Genomic DNA, 23,051 nt, shown 5'->3' with positions numbered 1-23,051 from the left:
TAGAGTAGCCTCTAGGCCTAGCTAGGCTAGGTAGGTAGGCCTGGGTAGGGTATTATTGGGTGCAGGTCAAGTCGGCCCCAACCGTCTCGGCCAAAGTCAAGTTGGCCCCACGTCAAGTCGGCCCCAAGTCAACTCGGCCTCACGTCAACTCGGCCAAAAACTAATCGGTCAACTCGGCCACAATAAAATATGGAACGCAAAAAGTACTTAATGTTATTATGATTATTACTAGGCTTAGGCCTATCCACTCTAAAAAATGAAGAAATAAAAAATATAATATAATTAAATAATATCATATAAAAAAATGAACTCATTGCCGATATGAATAGAAGTATCCGCGTGTTACGGACGGAGGCCTACGTTTCATCACATTTGGCCATAGAAAAAATGATCGTACATCGTTTTTGTCCATGCTTTGCGTTTTTAAAAAAGGGGAATCCCCCGGTCAGCGAAAACACATAGCAGTTGTAGATATCGAAAAAGCTGCCAAACGCGCAGGGAGGCGCAGCTACGAAGTGTTTTCAATTGTGCAATTTGAAATTTTATTAAACGTAAATAAAGGAAATTTGGTGAAATCATTCCTATTTTTTTTGCTAAATATATTATTGTCTAAATATTAATATTCATTAAAAGTCAGAATTATTCATAGTTAAAAAATTTTGAAGAAATATTATTTTATCAATCCCCTTCATTTGCACTTTTTGCGTTCCATACTTTAATGGGGCCGAGTTGACCGATTATTTTTTTGGCCGAGTTGACTTGAGGCCGAGTTGACTTGGGGCCGACTTGACTACGGGCCGACTTGACTTGGGGCCGACTTGACTTTGCCCGAGATGGTTTAGGGCCGACTTGGATCAAAATCGTATTATTACTATATTAGGCCTAACCTAAGTCTAGGCCGGTTATCACAGTAAATTGTTTTTATTTGCTGCCCGATCGTCTTGGGCCCAGAAAACGTGGTCCCAATCGTCTCATGCGTTGGCCCGATCGTCTCATGTGTTAGGAACCAGTTTGGTCTCTATCGTCTCATTTGCTGGGCCCGATCATATTAGCGCAGGGCCCAATGCGGTAGTTTTATGTTTGATATATAATGGTAAAATCGATAACGTTTTATTTTGGTTCCGATAAAATCGGGTGTTCGGTATGGAGCGTTGCTGATTGCTGGTTCTGGTCAATATTTGTTTGGTACTATAAGGGATGAATGGTTATTTAGGCCTAAGCTTTTTGAGCTATCCTGCAAAATCTTTTATAATTGTATTATTTGTAATGTCAGTAATTTATGTTATCACTTTCTTTTGTATGTATTTTTTATGATGATTTTCTAATCAATTCAAATCAAATCAGACCGACTACACTTTTCTGCTAACCATTTAAATTCCTAGCTAGGCTACTGTAGGTCACAAGTGGTTATATGTTCATAAAAATTTGTTTGTAAAAATTTTGAATTTCGCTATTTTTTTCAGATTATTACTAAATCTAGGCCTAGATGCTTTCCATCCCAAGTTAAAAAGAAACCAGCATGTCGTTTTAAAAAGGTAAAGGAAAATGCTGTTGATATTCTCTCTGTCATGCATAGTAGGCCTACTTTTAGTAGACCTGAAGTGAACATTCTGACACTTGTCACAGTTATTCATTAGGGTATTAAAACATGGAATGAAATGGTTGCCCACACATTGGCTGGTTAATTTACTAATTCCATCTGTCTAGCCCTTCTTTAAGTCAGTAGATTGTTTAAAAATAATACGTACATTGTGCAACGTTTCAACTTGTTTTTAATAAGTCTTCATCTGGCAACTGACTAGATGTTAGTAGTTGCTAGGAGTACTGTAGCTTTGCTAGTTGTAGATTAGCGCCCCCTAAAAAGGCAAAGAACTTCGGAAAATCACAGACTATTACAAATAGTCATTGCCTGACTTGTTAAAAACAAGTTGAAACATCGCACATGTACGTATTCATGAATGGTTTTAACATAAAGAATTATATACAGAATAATTACTATTAGATCCTTCAAAATGAAACACATCCTCTTTTCAATACATATTAATTAATCCTCAATGCTCCAAATGAATTCTTCAGAAAGACATGTACTGAGCGCTACAGAAAATAATTTATTCTGAAAGCTGTTAGTGTTAGACTTTACAAAAATTACTCTTTAGCAATAATTTGTATACATGTGTATTTTAAACATTTGTTTTAAATGTTTATTTACATTTGTGAGTCTGCCACAACCAAAAGAATCAGATTGTGGATAATTAAAGTTGATTGAATTGAATAATGAACTGTTTACTGTACTTTCAGGGGTTAATGGTGTGGATACATGATGAAAAAGAGGTTTGGGTTCGAGCATATCAATTCATGTTTTAGTGATGGCAAGATTACAGTCACTAAATCTAATGGCCAGGTAAGAGGTTTGGGTTCCAGTGTGTGTTAATTCATGTTTTAGTAATGGCAAGATTACAGTCACTAAATCTAATGGCCAGGTAAGAGGTTTGGGTTCCAGCGTGTGTTAATTCATGTTTTAGTGATGGCAAGATTATAGTCACTAAATCTAATGGCCAGGTAAGAGGTTTGGGTTCGAGCATGTGTTAATTCATGTTTTAGTGATGGCAAGATTACAGTCACTAAATCGAATGGCCAGGTAAGAGGTTTGGGTTCCAGCATGTGTTAATTCATGTTTTAGTGATGGCAAGATTATAGTCACTAAATCTAATGGCCAGGTAAGAGGTTTGGGTTCCAGCATGTGTTGATTCATGTTTTAGTGATGGCAAGATTATAGTCACTAAATCTAATGGCCAGGTAAGAGGTTTGGGTTCCAGCGTGTGTTGATTCATGTTTTAGTGATGGCAAGATTATAGACACAAAATATAATTGTGAGGTAAGGAGGGGAGGGAAGCATACCATCTATGTCAACAACCCAACCTTGCTACTAAGTATTCTATATAATGTATTTTAAATATTGCTTGTAACTTCATTGTCTAGGAGGTTGTGATACGTGGTCATGCTGGCTATCCAGTGCTGTGTACTCAAACAGATTGGATCAATACAGATGATCTTGTTTTGCTTAATCCTCTCTCAGAACCTGCTGGTAAGTGAATTAATAGTAGACACATGTTTCAATGGTTGTTAGTACTATACAGGTCTTCCTTCTATTAAAGACTCCTTTAATTAAAAGCTCAATCTAATTTAAAGCCAGATGATCACCTATTTTCTACCATTAGCTGTTGCCGCCCTCTAATTAGAGATCAAAGACCACAATTTGGATGAATCCAACATTTTCCTTCAAATTTTTCCAAATTAAATACTCACTTTAAAATAAATTTTATAGTTCAGTAATACATTTTTAGAGTAGAACAGCGAATAATTTGAAGAAAATTTGACAAAATATTGGCAACACACTTGAGCAGTACTTAGCTGGTAGATACCACACTTAGACTGGCAACACACTTGTTACTTCTAATGTTTTCTGTTCATAGTGCTGAACTGTTTATGTGAGCGGTACTTAGCTGGTAGATACCACACTCAGACTGGCAACACACTTGTTACTTAACAAAATGTTTTCTGTTCATAGTGCTGAACTGTTTACATGAGCGGTACTTAGCTGGTAGATACCACACTCAGACTGGCAACACACTTGTTACTTAACAAAATGTTTTCTGTTCATAGTGCTGAACTGTTTACATGAGCGGTACTTAGCTGGTAGATACCACACTCAGACTGGCAACACACTTGTTACTTCTAATGTTTTCTGTTCATAGTGCTGAACTGTTTACATGAGCGGTACTTAGCTGGTAGATACCACACTCAAACTGGCAACACACTTGTTACTTAACCTAAGTTTTTCTGTTCATAGTGCTGAACTGTTTACGTGAGCGCTACTTAGCTGGTAGATACCACACTCAGACTGGCAACACCCTTGTTACTTTAAATCCTTTCAAAGAAACTGGACATTTTGATGTTCATATGATTCATCGTTACCATAGTGATCAAAAGGTAAACAATGATTCGCTAGTATACTATTGATTTTTAGGAAAATTTATATGTTGGGACATCACTATTAAAATCTTGACTTCACTTTATCTTCAATATTGGGCAAAAATATTAATATGTCCTCAGTTGCACTTAGAAGTGAGAACTTAGAGATATATGCAGAGCTCCTCTGAAAAGATAATTGTTTTGCTGAATATGCTATTTTATGTCACATAATACTGTAGTTATTCACTTTGACCAAAAATTGGAAAAAAAAACATTATTTACCTGAAAAACTGTAATTTTTTAACATTTGGTTAAGTTTAACCATTAATTTTGTTTTTTTTTAAAGTAAAAACACTATATTTGTTTGTTTTTATTTCTTTAAAATGAATAACTTTTTTAAAACAGCAAAATGGCTTGATTTTATTAATCCTCATTTTCATGTTTTTTGGGGAATATACATCTTTTTATTTTATTTTTTTTTCAGGCACACCCACCACATGTATTTGGAATTGCAGAAACAGCTTTGTGTAATCTTACTAGAAGACTAGACAAGATTAATCAGTCAATAATTGTCAGCGGTGAAAGTGGTTCTGGAAAGGTAATTCAACAATTTCAGTTTTACGTTTGTTTTCACCAATGTAATCAGAGTCAATTTTTTACCTTTAAAACCATTTCTTGTTTATTTTGAAATAATGGAGAGGCCCAAACGTAAATAAAAATAGAGAGGCTAAAAGCATGGACAAGTAATAGAGAGTGCTATAATTTGTTTTTACTGTTTCAAAGGACACTGTTACAAAATCAGCATTTATTGAATGTCACATAAATGCTTGCCAGACGTGCAAAGAGGGAATGTTGGCAACCCATTTTCACAAATGCAGTTTAGTCAATATTTTTTGTGAAAATACAAAAACGTTTGTTATTCTCTGTTATTTATTATTGTTTTATTACAGACATGGAATGCAAGATGTTTACTAAAATATCTGACAATGGTGGCAGTATGTAACCCTGGGTAATAAAAATAAACACATTAATATCATTAAACACTCTCATGTATGTAAAATTACAGTTTTTATTTCATCATAATTATAGATTTGTCTCTGTTTTGTTACTTATTTGTGATAACTTGTTGTCTTTTTTGTTCATAGTTGTTTTACACCATCACCAGCAGATTGCATTGAACGTAGAATATTAGACTCAAATCCTATTCTTGAAGCATTTGGTAATTATTATGTTTATCTTTAATAAAGTACAGTAAGATACACTATGTCATTCTCAAATGTAAAAACATCTATGTACTGTTATGGTCCTAATAAAGATCGCTAGAAGTTGGACCTTTATTTTTGTTAAATATACAAAATCAGCATTTTTAAATCATATCAATATATCAAATTTTCTATATTCATCATCATTATCATCAACAGATAAAGAAAAAATAGAATAAGAACAGTCGATAAAGAGATGAGAACCAAATAAAAATGAGCATAATGATAGTGTACCATTAAAATTACAAGAAAACCATGGAAGAGTTAAATTAAATTGTAATTTAACTCTTCCCTGAGAAAACTGAAATATAAAAGTCAATCATACTGATTTAAAAATAAATAAATAAAGCTACACCTAACCTAAAATTGATTAACGCCTTATGTAAAATGAAATTTAAAATGATAATTTAAAGCAGTTTGTGTACTGATTTTACATTTTGTAATTCTAGCATATCTTTAACCTTCAATCATGGTGCCAAAATCCTTTAAACTCCTAATATATAGGCTAAAACTGTTGATCAGCAGTGGGGAACTTACAGTATGTTCTAAATATGAATTTGGTGAGATTTTATGCTCAAATTTAATTTTTGGCAGATTTGGTATCATTAAGACTAGTAGAATTAATTGCAATTGATGGCAATATTTGATGATCTGCACCAGTATATATATATACAGTAATAATTTTTTGCCACTCAGTACCCTACACCTCCATACAACTCCATCTCTGTTAGACAACTATTATTTCATTTTCTTAGGCAATGCTAGCACAACCAGGAATCACAATAGTAGCCGCTTTGGAAAGTACATTCAGCTACAATTCAGTCGGTAAGTTTCATACATTATTTTTATTTTTCAATGTTCAACCAACATACTGTATACAGGCCATGCATTTTGAGTTTCTACATATGCAATTTTGTGTGTCATAGCAGGGAAGAATGAAATTACACACAAGAGGAATTCTTATTTTAACTTTACAATTTTGTTTTCAGTGGAAATCATGTTGTTGGTGCTTCTATTCAGACATATCTTCTTGAGAAAACTAGAGTAGTTTATCAATGTGATGGTGCCAGGAATTTTCACATCTTTTACCAAGTTAGTATTTTTAGGTTCATTTTTTTGTCTTTAAAACCGGATAACCAACTGTTTAACTTAACTGCTGGAAACTGTGATACTTTTGCATTTTTTCTGCAGGTTAGAGAAAACCCTGCAATTTATTTCTGTTGCCATGTTTCTAAAGTGAGTAGGCTAATAGCAAACATATACCATTTGGTTGTAATCAGGTTGTTAAAATTCTACTGATATTCACAGGGGCCTGTTTTTGTGTTTGTTCTGCGCATTTGTGCTTTGTCCTGGTATTTAACTGACCGTACACCTGTTTGAAAGTATCGAAGCGTGACTTTTTTTTTCTCACAAACTTGAGATTGTACTAATGATAACACCATCAACTATACAATGACAATACTTCTCCCGTGATTTCACAAGGTTCGTGAGTAAATATGAAAACATGTAATAAGTCTGCAGATCAATATAGGCAGATATGAAAAGGATCTTTCTGGTACTGATATTAAACATCTTGAAACAAAATTGTCACTTTGTAATATTTTGTAATATAGGGCAAGAAAGCATTCACTCTACTAATGTTATCAAAGCATGAAATATATTATTAGTTTATATTATTCTCATTATTAGTCTTTTTAATAATTTCATTAACATTTCTTCTTTCAAATTATCATAGATGCTGTTTGGCGCAAATAAAAGGGAAATGAGGAACTGGTTACTACCAAATGTATTGAGTTCAGACAACTTAAACTATGTGAAACTAAACCGTTCAGAAGATGCATGTAATCAAAAGGATAAACAAAATTTTATAGTTACAAAGCAAGCAATGTGTAATGTTGGACTTAGCAGGTCACAGCAACAAGAATTATTTAAAGTAAGAAACTTTTACTTAATTAGTTAGTAAGCAATGTCTAATGTTGGACTTAGCAGGTCAAAGCAACAAGAATTATAAACATCAGTGAACTATTCTGAACCAAAGCAATGTGTTTAGATGCCTTGGTTGAACTAATCCAGCACATGTGGACAGTAAACATCAGTGAACTAACTGAACCAAAGCAATGTGTTTAGATGCCTTGGTTGAACTAATCCAGCACATGTGGACAGTAAACATCAGTGAACTAACTGAACCAAAGCAATGTGTTTAGATGCCTTGGTTGAACTAATCCAGCACATGTGCACAGTAAACATCAGTGAACTAACTGAACCAAAGCAATGTGTTTAGATGCCTTGGTTGAACTAATCCAGCACATGTGGACAGTAAACATCAGTGAACTAACTGAACCAAAGCAATGTGTTTAGATGCCTTGGTTGAACTAATCCAGCACATGTGGACAGTAAACATCAGTGAACTAACTGAACCAAAGCAATGTGTTTAGATGCCTTGGTTGAACTAATCCAGCACATGTGGACAGTAAACATTAGTGAACTAACTGAACCAAAGCAATGTGTTTAGATGCCTTGGTTGAACTAATCCAGCACATGTGGATAGTAAACATCAGTGAACTAACTGAACCAAAGCAATGTGTTTAGATGCCTTGGTTGAACTAATCCAGCACATGTGGACAGTAAACATTAGTGAACTAACTGAACCAAAGCAATGTGTTTAGATGCCTTGGTTGAACTAATCCAGCACATGTGGACAGTAAACATCAGTGAACTAACTGAACCAAAGCATGTGTTTAGATGCCTTGGTTGAACTAATCCAGCACATGTGGACAGTAAACATCAGTGAACTAACTGAACCAAAGCAATGTGTTTAGATGCCTTGGTTGAACTAATCCAGCACATGTGGACAGTAAACATCAGTGAACTTTTACCTAGTTTTTACAATTATGATAGTATATTGATTCAAAACAACTTTTACAAATTTATGGTAATGAAAACCATATGGTAGTATATAAATTAGTGATAATAGACTTTGATGTTTTTTATACATAAATCTAATAGTAATGTTATAATTCTATTTTTTGAATTATTGAATTGAATTTGAAAATGTGTTTATTTGTAGGTTTTAAGTGGTATACTTCATCTTGGAAATGTAGAGTTTATTAGTGATGATGTTACTGGACCATGTGAAATTGATTCTGAAAAACAAGGTAAATGATATAAAGGTTTAATATGCTGTTTAATTATTTTCTGTATTATACCAATAAAAAGATTGCATACAGTATTTATAGTTTAGCTTAAAGTAGTTGCAACCTTTAAGATTGCATACAGTATTTATAGTTTAGCTTAAAGTAGTTGCGACCTTTAAGATTGCATACAGTATTTATAGTTTAGCTTAAAGTAGTTGCAACCTTTAAGATTGCATACAGTATTTATAGTTTAGCTTAAAGTAGTTGCGACCTTTAAGATTGCATACAGTATTTATAGTTTAGCTTAAAGTAGTTGCAACCTTTAAGATTGCATACAGTATTTATAGTTTAGCTTAAAGTAGTTGCAACCTTTAAGATTGCATACAGTATTTATAGTTTAGCTTAAAGTAGTTGCGACCTTTAAGTTTTAATAGATTATATTTAAAATACTGTTTGTTCATTCTTTTTTATTTTATTAGAATTTTTAATCTAAAGTAAATTGGCGTTTATTTATGATTCATAATATTCTATCAACAGTTTATACATCTTTTTACTATTTTTTAATTTGTTTTTATTTCTACCATAATATAATATATGAGAAATAACTAAAAACGGACATAAGGAATACCTTAATATTATTGTAGGTTGGTCACAAAATATCTAAAAAAATATCGTTAATAATTATGTCATTTTAAAATCTTAAACAATCTTATTAATATTTTTCTCCATCTTCAAAAAATGTTGATAAAATATTTCAGCCAAAGAAAGATTTTCTAATTTACTAATTATTCAATATATCATATTGTTGTACTATTTATGTTGCTTCATCAGGAGTTGACACCTCTGTTAATGCTGCTGCACAGTTACTTGGTCTTGATGTTGATGCCTTAACTAGATGTCTAGCATTCCGACAAATCACTGCATCTCACAAGCGTAGAAAGAGTGTCTTTATGAAACCTTGCATAAAAGATGAATGTCATACAAGGAGAGATTGTCTTGCAAAGTTACTCTATGCCAGGTATTTTACAAACATTAAAGCTATATTTGTTTGTAGTGAAAGAAACCTACTTACTCTTTTGAAAATGATTCTTGTTGTGCAGTATTTGCTTATTTACTGACCTGTTATACATTCAAAACAAACCCAAAGAAGATGTTGTACAAATCCAATAACTTTTATTTGCTTCCCCATATGCATGCTGGGCTGCACTGAGGCGGATTGCACACAGCAAATCGTACATACACCTTTAAACATTCACAAAAACAAAATAAACATACATACATGCAAACTCTAATACTTAGTCAATTTAATTTAATTTTTATTCTGCCTAATCTCTCTTGCTGTCATGGCCCGACTTCTTTCTACCTAATTTCTTTCTTTGTCATGTAGTTAGTATGTAACAGAAGAAAATGTTTACATGCAAACGTTTTCAACCCCACTTTGGTTTTACCAAAAAAAAAAACTAGCTTTGAAGACTGTGACTAAATTATGGTTTAACGTTTCAGAGTTTTTGATTGGCTCGTTGGATTCATCAATGGCTGTACCATGGCCAGGAGTTGGCAGTCTTACATTGGTCTACTGGATGTCTACGGATTTGAAAGTTTTTCATTTAACAGTTTGGAGCAATTATGCATAAATTATGCAAATGAGAAGCTTCAGCAACATTTTGTGCACAACTTCCTCAAAGCAGAACAGGTATTCCAACAAACTTATTTTCTATATATAGAGTATGCTAATATACAGTTGGTGCTACGGTGTTTTATTAGAGTGATAATAACAACAGTTCTTTTATTTAAAAAAAAAATGAAGAAAAATAATATGGCACTTCTTTTAGTTTATATCAAACGAATCTTGTAAAAAAAATATCAAAATACTAGTATAATTATAATATAATATAAAATAATTAAGATAACAATAATAATTAAAGTTGATGAGAATTATCATTCACTTTTTTTCTCTAACAGTGATAATGATGAACCTTTATAAACATAATTATACTGCTGATTAAACAGCCATGTTTATATTATTTTAGGATGACTGTCAATCTGAGGGAATTCCATGGAAATTTGAAGACTTTACTGACAATAAAACATGTCTTGATGTTATTGAAGGCAACATCAGTATATTTGCACTTATGACTCAAGTAAGTGTTGCTATTCCACAGCAAAATACAAAAAAATTGTCATAGTTTTTCGCCAATTATGGTTGGAAAAGGCCTGTATTCTGTTGTTTGTCTTTTTATTGAAAGATAAACTGCTGTAAAACAAGATGTATTGAGAATTTGCCTTTCTCAATCGTAGTACAGTACGTCGTAAAATAATAACTCCTTCGTATTTTGAATTTGACATTTTGAGAAACAGTGGTTTTTACCATACAGGCATAGTTTGTCTTACAAACCATAGTTTGTCTTTCAATAAAAATAAACTGTCGTTTGTAAGAAGATAAACAATGGACTTTTGAGCCTAGTTTACACTAGAAAACCTGGTTCTGATGTACTTTTGCACCTCAAGCTTAACCCCAATTTAAAAATATTCACCTACTGCACATCAGTGATGGTGGGTGACCTTTTGCCCAGTGAGTTAGGTGCAAAAGTACAGTAGCACCACAACTGGTTGCAATCTACAAGTTGTTGTGCTTAGTGGTGAAGGATCACAATCATGTTATTATGTCATTTACTTTCTATGAACTAATTGCAAGTTTATCTTGTTTATAGCAATGCAAGTTAAACAGACATTCAGATCCAAGTTCATTTTGTGAGTTTCTTCATGACACCATCATCAGTGCAAGCTTATCTCGTGCACACATATCAGTGACATCACCAGCTTTTGTTGTGCATCACTATGCAGAGAAAGTTACGTACCAAGTGGATGGTCTAATTGAAAAGAATAAGGTAATATACTTAAAACTGAAAGGCAGTTTTACAGTATATTCACATTCAAAAAAAGGGGGTTAGAAGTTCATAAATAGTTTCTCAAAGCATTACAATTATGGAATAGTGCATCTGCTTCGTTTAAACTTATTTCTCATAATCTTATAATTGAAAATAAATACCACAGGAAAATGTATCAATGGCTGTTTGTAGTTATAGGTAATGCTCTATCACCTATGTAAGAAGAGGATACACAATTTAAGTTGGAAAAGCTTTTGCTTTTGCTAAACTATTTTAGCTCATTTATTCAAAATTTGTTGTGAGATCAAGGAGGAAGGACCGGACAATTTAACTATCAACTTTAGAATACAACATGTGTCTAGGAACAAATTAAAGGTTAGCCTGTCATTAATAAAAACAATGGTCAACAGTCAAATAGTTTATATTTGTTTAATACAATGATATTATATAGCCGAAGGCTAGATGTCAAACTACAAAGTTATCGCAGTTCAAAAGGTGATTCTCCATGGAGAGGGAACCAACAAAATAGCGGCTTTCAATCGACCAATCAGATATGCCCTACGCAGTACACAGTGCTATATGCCTGTGTTGAGCCTATCTGCGTGAGAACAATACACAATGCAGCGTGTTAAGCGTATAACCGTGAACGCATTCTATATGATCCTCAAATACAAAAATGCTAGATTACCTAGAATTTATTCATTCCATTGTTTCAACCTATTTAACCACATATGCTCTCCAATATTACAATTTCATCAAGTTAACGAACAATCAATTTACCAACTTGCCCTCCTGCCCTATTACCATGGCTTGTTTTCCGAGTATCCCTATAATATTTACTTCGAATGGAAACCTTATATTGCTATTACATTATATTTGCTCATTAGATTTGATGTGCAGTGTACACAGGTGAATGTTCATTTACTAATTAATCTATTGTGTATCATTTGATGTTTTTAGGATGGTATTCCAGCAGAACTTGTAGATTTGCTTAAAATTAGCAGCAAGAAGTTTCTGCAACAATTAGTTGATGCTAATGTTACCAGTTTACAGGTGATTGATCTTATCATTTGTTTTTAAACACCATAGTAACACTATACTAACACCATACTAACATCAAACTAACAATGTAGTAACACCATACTAACATCAAACTAACAATGTAGTAACACCATACTAACATCAAACTAACACTGTAGTAACACCATACTAACAATGTAGTAACACCATACTAACAATGTAGTAACACCATACTAACAATGTAGTAACACCATACTAACAATGTAGTAACACCATACTAACACTGTAGTAACACCATACTAACACTGTAGTAACACCATACTAACACTGTAGTAACACCATACTAACAATGTAGTAACACCATACTAACAATGTAGTAACATCATACTAACACTGTAGTAACAACATACTAACACTGTAGTAACACCATACTAACACTGTAGTAACACCATACTAACACTGTAGTAACACCATACTAACACTGTAGTAACACCATACTAACACTGTAGTAACACCATACTAACACTGAAACTTTTAAACAAAGAACAATGCCGAATAAATATGTGATATTTATAATGCCTTTGCATCTTGTCAGTTATGTCAATAGTTCTGTTTAACCTAAAATATGTTAATTTTATGAACTAGATGGCACGCTCGCTTCGCTCGCGTACCATCTAGGTCGTGTCCACAGATGGTTCTCGAATACACAGTATTTCCAGCGAGAAAAAAATGGAGATTTCAAATGTACGTATACCGCAGGACTATAAGGATTAGGCCAAGTTGAGCCGCCGACAAGTTGAGCCGCCGCCAGAAAAACGTTATTTTCTATGAAACGCCAAATGCTTACTTTCGCCGGTGCTCGTTTCTATTTAATAGAAGTTCTATTTATATTAATTATTAGATATAACGATATATATTCCAAAGTTCATATATCACGGTTTTTAGTATATATTATTAAATATTATAATTAAAGAGAAATAATTATGAATATCTGACTTGTAGATTCCAAAATATAAGGCCTAAAACATGACCGAAAATGATCGTTTTTAGCCAAAAATGACGTAAACATGTTGCCCCCTTAGGCGGCAGTTGTATGAACTATGCCTACTCCATTTTTCGGTAAAATAATTGGATAAAATCACCGTTTTTTAGTAAAATATTTTTTTTATTAACATTGTAAAATTCAATAAAATATGATATTAAAAGATAGTAGATAAAAAATAATTATTATTTAACCTCATTCGAAGAGTATCAATACTCTTAGTCCTGAGAGACAACATGATTTTACGCGAGAAAAATATTATGGAGTGCACTGCACTTGAAAGAATTTGAAAGATTTGAAAGATTAAAAACAATTAAATTATTAAATATGACTACTTTCCTTTGCTGTGTTGTTATGGCTGTTCAAACCAACAAAATTGTAGTATGTAATTATTATTTATTTTCATGACACAATAAACCTAAAGACCATGAACTTATGTACTAGGACACCCCTCTATCACTACGCGAAATGTCGTAAAAGACGCACTGGGCGTTTCATAGAAATTACCGGCGGCTCAACTTGTCGGCGGCCCAACCGGTCATATCCCGACTATAATACATTGTCGTTTACAGAAACGAATAAATATACACAATGATTTATGTAGTCAACCAAAATTAGCACCCTGGGAATTACTTCCGAGAGAGAAACAAAATGAGTCAAATTTTTTTATTTGGACTCATTTAAACAAACCCAATTTGTGTTTTGTATGTAACATTAAGGGTTGAGGGATGGGGGAAGAAGATAGGTACAAAGAGGAAACATTTTAAAATATATTCTTATCCACTCAGTAACGAAATATTGTTTTTAATGTTTTATAGGCCTATAAATAATATACCACTAAATACAGTAAAACATTTACGATTTAATACGGTACTTTGTTAAAACTCTCACTGTCATAGTCGATTGAAATAGTAAAGTACATGTAACGATACACCACTACGACGTTTATATATTTTTAAATTATTAATTAATACAAACGTTGAGAAGCAACTGTCAGTAATAACGTTTATTTATTTGTATATTATATGTTTATAATCTAACAGTAGGGCCTACCCACACTCACAGTAATAAAGTTTATTTGTATATATTTTTATATTACATCTAACAGTACCAACACTCACAGTAAGAAATTTGCGATTCAAATTGCGATCAAAAGTGGTTAATACCTTAACAGTATTGTACAGCATTGCAATACTATTTATGGTTATTCTCCAAGGGGGCCCATAAATCTAAATCTATACCTGTATGGTGAAACCAAATAATTTGGAATGTTCCATTCATCACAAATCAATACATTTGTAAAAACGTATATTAAATGTATCAAAATAGTATTTTTTAAAGAAAATCGGCCTGTCTTCAACATTATGATGCTGTACTCAACTGTTCAATCGGTTTTCAGCTATTAAAAACAATTATCGTAGGAGGAGATAGGAAAATGCGAAGCCTCCTCGCATTTTTGTGGCGGGTATTTTTCAAGATGGACATCCATAGACAGTGTATACCACGATCGGAAAACACCCCTATTTGGGGCAAATTGTTGAACCTAAATTCGTTTTAATCGTCAATAACTAATTATCTAACTTAATTTAATTAGTAAACAGGGTTACATCAGGTGGTTAAAATCAGTACCGAAAGTACGAACCAACTTTACATACCATCGAGTAAAAATTCTAGAAGTAAGGCGCGATTTACCGAATTTTGCCCTTACGTAAATTTATATATAGATTTCTTTCAGAGTCCAAGTAAAACAAAAGGCAAAAAGACTACTACAGTGGTATCAAAATTTAAGGTACAGAATCATGAAAGTTGAAACTCATTCAAAACTTAATTTAGAATCTTGATGAATTTAGTATGGAATATCAATTAAAAAAATACCTTCATGCTTTAGAATTTAGATAGGTTTTTTGCTTTGTTGTTGTTTTTGCTTTCTTTATCCAAGGACTTTATGGGTCATGAGGTAATTTCCCGATTGATCGTAATCAAAACGGTACTGGGTTTGGTCTACTAGCGTTCCTGCTCCCAACCAGTACATCCATTCATAGAAGCCTTAATGAAGTAAGCCTACCTGGTGGTGGCCATAGAACGGTCCCGAGATAACGACTATACTTCGGCTTTAGTTGATAGAAGATTGAATAAATTGTTAGAGATAGAGTATACAATGTTATGATTATGTGTAGATATGTGATTTGTTCTTTTTATTCCAATGATGTTATGTATTTAATATAGGCCTATTTGTTATATCAATTAATTAAATTATCGTAGATTGCATATTATGCGATGAATATTATTTAATAAATTTTTGATATATTATTATTATTATATTAATAAAAAGATATTTGTTAGTATAAATTAAAAAATATAGATATAAGGAAAAAAAGCAAAGAGATTATGGAGCGGCTGTACCAGAATATACAACACTAAGTATTGTAAAGTTAATATATTAAAAATTTAGGCGATCTTGTCAAAGGTCAAGCGCCTTCAGCCTGCCACGTTTCGATATTCAATATTGAATTACCTCATGACCTTTTATGGGTTATCCTCATCATCCCTGTTTTTGTATATTGTTGATGCTTCAATATTTTGTTTCCTGTACATTATATTAATTATAATTTATCTGTAAATTGTTTTTTATGATGCTGAAATAAATCAAATAAACATCTGCAAGATCACTCAAATTATTGCTTCCTAATTTATTTTTTACTTCTGTTGAAAATGTAACTTATAATATATGCAAGATATTTTTTTTTGATTATCAGACATATTTCCTCAATCCATTTTGTATTTACTTATACTTATTTTGGTTGATACCATTTAGTTTTTACATGTAATCTTTGGGGTAACAATCTAACAATTGTATCTTATATCTTAGAATTCATTGGACAGTCTTATGGCTACTTTACATGAAACAACACCTCACTACATCCGCTGTATCAAACCAAGTCTTGAGTGTCAACCAGACAGCTTTGATAATCTTCATGTTATAAATCAACTACGTGCTTGCGGTGTTCTTGAAACAATTGAGATTAGTGCAACAGGCTTCCCTACCAGGTCAGCTTACAGCTATTGTTTTGTGTTCTTTTTATACTAACAATGCACCCATCTATGACTGGTTGATACCCTGGTTAGTTAAGTTAACTTGAAACAATTGAGATTAGTGCAACAGGCTTCCCTACCAGGTCAGCTTACAGCTATTGTTTTGTGTTCTTTTTATACTAATAATGCACCTATCTAATCTATGACTGGTTGATACCCTTGTTAGTTAAGTTCACTTGAAACAATTCAGATCGGTACAATGCTTCCCTACCAGGTCAGCTTTACAGCTATTTGTTTTTGTTTGATACGCTGGCTAAAAATTTTCGATATTGAATAATTAAGCAAAAACCAAAATCGTCGGTGCGTCGTAATTTGTATTTTTATTGTATTTTTTACTATTACCAATCAAATAGCTTGCTCTAAGACTTACAATTTGATCTCTAGTGCGAGTGCGTACAACTGAGGAACTAGTGCTGTTTCGCCGTACGACACCAAGAGTGCTATTGCTATCCAATCTAGTTTGAACAATACCATGAAAAGCCCCAGTGGTCTAATGGTTAGGATATCTGCATATCAAGCAGAAGGTTCTGGGTTTGAATCTCAGTGGGGGCAACCTTTTCTCATTCTCACAGATTTCCTCATCTTTATCGTTTCAAATTAATTAATTAAATTTCAGGGCGGTATTGAATTTATTCTGTGCCTGTGATGTTTATAATATATACTATATATATCCCTGTGCATACTGTACATGTTAAACACCTACTAACATACTTGCCAGTGTGTTGTTTGTTTTACTTGATTCTCAACGATAATGAAAATTTTCTTATAGAATGCTGTACAGTGATTTTCTTAAGAGGTATGAATTATTAATAAGGTCAAACTCAGAAGATGTAAAAGATTTGGATACAAAAAGTAAATGTGCTGTTATTACGAATCTGGTTTTAGCTGAAGCAGACAAAGAAAATAAAATGAAATGCTTTTTGTTGGGAAAAACAAAGATATTCCTAAGAGAGGGACAGGTACTTAATAGTAGTTTAATAATACTTTAATTATTTTATATTTGCAGTAGAATAAATTAAATTTTAATTAGTTTAAGTGAATATTTTATGGCAAAGGAATCATCAATTATTTGACTTTATACGGTCATTTTTCGCCAAGGTAAGGTGAACTAGGCTTGCCGACCCAGCCAAGTCTACTTACACTTTGCCACATATTTTAATATAACAGATGTAATATAGTTCCTCGAGAAAAATATCGTTCCCTCGGGGATGTCAATTTTTATATTTCACCTCTAAGCAGGCAATATCTGTATAATATAAACCTTTGCAGTAGAGCTGAATGAGTGTCGTAAAATAAACCTTTATTTTTAAAAGTAGTGCTACAGGAATATTTTTGTAGTATAAGATAGGAAATTCACCAAAATTGACTAAATAATTATGTAAAATTGAGACATTTTTCTTTTTAAAAAAAGTATATAAATATAAAAAAGAAAAGAACAATCAATTTGACACAATTTAAAAAATACCATTTTATTAAAAAATTGTTACCCAGTTAAATGTGTGTAAGTCATTGAAAATCAGTAAAATTCCTATCTTATAACATTATGAAAAAGTTGTAGCACCAAATTATAATACTTTTAGCTTTTAGTTTTTAGCTTGTTAGTGTTAAAAAGTAAGTAAGAATCTGCATCATTGTATATTTATTATATTCCGTTATTTTTCATTTAGTTGGATGAACTTGAAGTTGCAAGATTGAAGGAATTCAATTTAAGTGCTGGTGTAATACAGATGTGGTGGAGGAAGATCCTGGCAACCAAAAGTAAACAAGAGGCAGCTGTGGTCATCATTCAAGCAGGTATTGATTGTAATAGTGTTTTGACAAATATCTTGCAGGCATCATGCTGTTACCAAACCAAGCCACTAATTTTCACTAATTAGAATTGATATGTTGTAGGTTTTAGAGGCTGGAAGGTGAGAGAAGATGTAAAGAGACGACATGAGGCAGCACGTGTCATACAGTATGCTATGATGCTGAGTCACTAATTAGTAATTGATATGTTGTAGGTTTTAGAGGCTGGAAGGTGAGAGAAGATGTAAAGAGACAACATGAGGCAGCACGTGTCATACAGTATGCTATGATGCCGAGTCACTAATTAGTAATTGATATGTTGTAGGTTTTAGAGGCTGGAAGGTGAGGGAAGATGTAAAGAGACGACATGAGGCAGCACGTGTCATACAGTATGCTATGATTGGATATTCAATTCGTTTACACCAACGCAAGTTAGATGAACAATTAAATGAATTGAATTCAGACGAGGTAGGCCTTTACTTAAAATTCGCAATTTACAATCTTCGCTGCACCAACAAACTTTACAATGTGAAGTATGTTCCTTCATCACTAACACATCCTCATTTACATGTACTTACTTTAATGATGTTAAATTAACACATCATCATATGTACTGTGCTATAAAACTAATAATGTTGAATAGAGTATATTTCATTTACTGAGAGATTGCCTGTGCTTGGTTCCGCCTCATTAAATGGTCAATCAGTTAATTTTCATGAAATATTCTCCATATTCAAATAATAAACATTCAGTTTATGATTTTTAATCTAATATTTTTTTTCTTGATACAATTTAATACAATTTAACATTTATTTTTACCAGTTTGCTGATTCTGATGTGCAAGAATGCAATGATGAACAATCGCAACAAAACAATAGCATATTAACAGAAGGTATACTGTCAGCAGTATCACTGGATAATGAACCTCATGACAGTAACCTGTCAGTGATTAGTTCAAGCAATGGTACCAAAGAAGTTGAAGATCAAGACAAGAGAGATAAGTTTACCAGTAAAGAAGTTGAAGATCAAGACAAGAGAGATAAGTTTACCAGTAAAGAAGTTGAAGATCAAGACAAGAGAGATAAGTTTACCAGTAAAGAAGTTGAAGATCAAGACAAGAGAGATAAGTTTACCAGTAAAGAAGTTGAAGATCAAGACAAGAGAGATAAGTTTACCGATAAAAGCATCAATGAAATTGAAGAACCAGAAAATGTAAATAACAATTCTAGAATACAATTTCATGAAAATGGTAACCTGAACTGTAATAGTGGTAGAAGTGAGGGAAATACAATAGTTAACATTGAACAAAAGAAAGATGGGGATGAAATATCTCAAAAGAAGAGCTCAGATGAACAATGTGCTACACATAAACCAATAGTTACTGAGCACCAGAATGGTAGACATGTTGAAGGGGAGCCTGTAAATCAAGGAACTACTACCATCAATAACAAGTTTGTGCAAGTTACAACAACTCCTGCAGTTGATATAGCTTTTGGTATTGCGTTACTTGGTTTGCTGTATCATGGTCCAGTTAGGCTATAATGCAGTTTATGTCAGGATTAAGTATGTTAATCCAGGAACTACCACCAGTATCAAGGTTGTGTCAAATGCCGCAAATTGTCTACTGTATATGTTGAAAGAAAAATGAATATTGATACAATTCAATTTTTACATGCGTGTGCTGTCGTAGCAATTTGTATTCACAATACAAACAATAATACAATTGTTGTACAATTACAAAACTTAACATCCATTACACTGTAAGAATTCAGGGTCTTTGTGGAGCTCTTTCAGCTTTGATTTGGTTTTCACGCATGAGTAAGTTTCATGTCAATGAATATGAAATTATCCAAATTTTTAATTTTATTATAAAGAAATCATGTAAAACTAACAATATAATTTCAGTAAATAAAAATAATTCTCAGAAATATGATTTAAGTTTGTGATTTTTATGTCCCATGCATTTAGGATCATTTACAGATTCAAACTTTGTGTGTGTTCCCGACACCATTCCATTGGAAATAAGTCATAAGACTGTATGTGCGTTGTGTTGTGACCGTCTGTAAGGTAAGCTTATATGGTCGTGGTCACCCTTACTGCACGTGTGACATGATTTAAAGTTGCATTCGGTTTCTTTCAGTCCCGAAACAATAGAACTGAAAGGAACTAAGCTTGTGTTGAAATTTTTTGTGTGCCTGTCAGTTGAGCTCAGTTACTCGAATTCTTGTCATTTGATTGGAGAATTGTTGGTCAAATCTAAAATGAATGTTTTTTTTTCACTCTTAATGACGTCTACGAGAGTGCATTTTGAGGATGTAAGCACGTCTTAAGAGCGGTTGACTACAAATATCAACATAATGTGGCCAAATGCCAAAAAATGAATTTTCTTCGTACTTTGGTAATTATTCACACTTTAGGTAAATATAACAAAACTGAAATTTTTGAAAAAAAATTAATGGTTGACGTGATTTTACCATTTTGGCATGTGAATTTTGTCCTTACTTAGATATGGCACAGAATTTGTGAATTGTTTTTGTGAAATCTTTTTGTACCAATCTTGCCCTAATGTAAAACAAAAATTTACGTAAATCAATTATTGAATTTAGGAAATACCATTATTTTTCTTATGGGTGTTTTCAGGAATTTCATACATGGGAATTTTTGTATGTTTTTCAAAGAGCTGTAACTCCGACGGTAACACTTCAAAGCAACCAGGGTGCAGGCATGGTTTTTTGAAAGGTTATCATGGGGCATCATGTAATTTCTGTGTAGTGTTTCTAGATAAATAATTGAAATTTGCATTTTCACATCTTATTTGTAATATAGAAATAGGTGGTATAGCTTTTTCTGTCCAAAATGTTTTTTTGTTGTTAAAACATACTAAAATATAGCGCTATATAGATATTAGTATCTAAAATCTACCCTGGGTTGTTTATTAGTAGGCCTACTCTAATTACTTATATTTCATAATTTCAAAATGGCTGCCATTTGAAAACCTTTTCCATAATTACCTCTTTAACCACTAAGCTTTTGTAAAGAATGAAAGAAACACATACAAACATTATTCTTAAAATTCAGAATACTAATTTAATTTTGCCTTTGGAGTCTAGGTCAATGGTCAATTTATTACACTATATACAATTATTTTATATCTTAAACTTGAGTATTTTGAATAAGAATGTATTAGGTACAAATATAAATGTGGCCTTAAAGCTTTAAAATAACATTTTATCTGTGCTTTCTTCTGTAGATACAATGTTAAAGGTCAAATGCTTAAATGATCCCCACATATTTTTTTTTATTTTTTAATGTTACACTAGTTGGACAAAAAAATTGATATGGAAACAAAAAATTATTTAACCTAATAAAATTTTTAAAAAAAGTAGTAAACTTGAAGCCCATTGTCTGAAATTCAATGGGTTTTTATTTGATTTACTGTTTTTTATTTTTTATAAGCTAAATCACTATTTTTGAAATAACCTGATTAAAACTACAAAATGACTTTTCAATGTTTGATTTTAGTATTCTTTTATTCTATTTGTTTGCATAAAAAAGAAAGTGACTGTAAATTATAAAAGTAATATCCTTTATAGCATCCGATTAGATCATAGTTCACAAATTTAGATTTTCACTTCGATGAAGTACATTGTGACTGAGTTGTTCCATCCAACCCAATATATTTATAGAAAAGACAACTTTAAAGAAGGGACACAGACCAAGGCTATCAAGTTGTTTGATAGCCTTGCACACTAGAGTAATGAAAGTGGTCTATTCTGTTGGCCAGAGGAAGATTAACAAGAATCAGGAATCAGGAATCATCTTGTGATTATAAGTTTTTGACATGGCCACAAGTTTGAGCATTGAAGAAGTGAAGGGAAAAACGGGTTACAAGCAACACAATACAGTACATGGGATATGAGAGGTCTACACTATGTACATATTTTGTCATCTATATCCAGTGAACACAAAAATCAATGTTAACATTACATATTCTCATGCCTAAGGTGGGATTTTAACGCATTTCTAATTATACCAATCAGTTCCACAGTTTTGGACAATTTTGGGGTAGGGACACAAATATCTGTAAGTGCAGTTTTTCTTGCTCATAATTTATGGTATCAATGTATAAAGCAATCTATATATTAATGCTACTAAATTGTTCGCGTATTTTACATATCTCCTCCAAAACGACTGAACAGTACATGCTCACATTTGGCACACTGATGTTTATTGATGGGCCGCACATGATAGGCTATGTGACTTTCCTGAATTTTAAGGATAAACACTATTAAGCTATGCCAACCAAATGAGAATGTAATACATAATTTGCATAATCAGGTGGTGTGTCAAAATATGAACTATGTCAGGTTTTTTTATTCTTTAAAAAAAATTGTATTTCCACAAACATGCAAGTAAACAAAATAAAAATTAGCCAAAAGTTTTCTAATACAAAATATAATTATAGACATAATGATACTATACTAAAAATATGTCCCATACCTTGGCAACCATTAGTCAATTTTATATTGAAAAATTACACACCAGGGGTCGAAAATATGGTGGAGATTTATATAATTGCTGTTATACAGTGAATGATCCCATCTCCATACCTTTCGTCCTGTTTAGTAAGTCTGTCAATCATAAAAAGGTGATATTGGCCATTAATCGAATTCTGTAAGTCTAATTTCTACAAATGATCTCATTTGCATTAGGCAAGTCAATAGCCAAGTCATTTACTAAATTCAGAGATACCATAATAATAACAAACATCATTTATTATTTTGGAACCATAGTCAATTGCCTATGTTGAAACCAACCAATTTACCTTAACATTATATAATGAGTTTACTTG

General features: G+C 32.4%; 3 protein-coding genes across 3 annotated transcripts in view; 1 reads left to right on the top strand and 2 right to left on the bottom strand.

Annotated features, from left to right (window-relative positions):
- The window catches only part of LOC140045063 (uncharacterized), a 213,670-nt gene that overhangs the window by 26,533 nt on the left and 164,086 nt on the right, over positions 1-23,051 (bottom strand). The gene's annotated exons all lie outside the window — the stretch shown is intronic.
- Positions 1-23,051, bottom strand: part of LOC140044173 (uncharacterized) — a 352,654-nt gene that overhangs the window by 199,670 nt on the left and 129,933 nt on the right. The window lies entirely within an intron of this gene.
- LOC140043306 (unconventional myosin-XIX-like) lies at positions 3,726-21,708 on the top strand. The gene is made up of 20 exons (XM_072087808.1): positions 3,726-3,990; positions 4,457-4,570; positions 4,923-4,981; positions 5,118-5,191; positions 5,990-6,059; positions 6,224-6,326; positions 6,426-6,470; positions 6,970-7,167; positions 8,302-8,389; positions 9,200-9,386; positions 9,872-10,061; positions 10,399-10,509; positions 11,080-11,256; positions 12,217-12,309; positions 15,054-15,107; positions 16,188-16,366; positions 17,181-17,370; positions 18,079-18,205; positions 18,525-18,667; positions 19,022-21,708. Exons 1-20 carry the CDS (start codon positions 3,961-3,963, stop codon positions 19,739-19,741), a joined length of 2,952 nt encoding a protein of 983 aa, XP_071943909.1. The 5' UTR covers positions 3,726-3,960; the 3' UTR covers positions 19,742-21,708.

The sequence above is a fragment of the Antedon mediterranea genome, chromosome 3, assembly GCF_964355755.1.
Source record: "Antedon mediterranea chromosome 3, ecAntMedi1.1, whole genome shotgun sequence".
NCBI lineage: Eukaryota > Metazoa > Echinodermata > Crinoidea > Comatulida > Antedonidae > Antedon > Antedon mediterranea.
This window is presented reverse-complemented; position numbering and strand designations above follow the sequence as displayed.

What these genes read in the sequence shown, in the direction of transcription:
- LOC140043306 (XM_072087808.1), top strand. Translation starts at nt 3,961, where the DNA reads ATGATTCATCGTTACCATAGTGATCAAAAG. An exon ending in TCCTATTCTTGAAGCATTTG is followed by an intron (nt 5,192 to 5,989) that starts GTAATTATTATG and finishes TCATTTTCTTAG; the next exon opens with GCAATGCTAGCACAACCAGG. An exon ending in GCAAAGTTACTCTATGCCAG is followed by an intron (nt 9,387 to 9,871) that starts GTATTTTACAAA and finishes TTAACGTTTCAG; the next exon opens with AGTTTTTGATTGGCTCGTTG.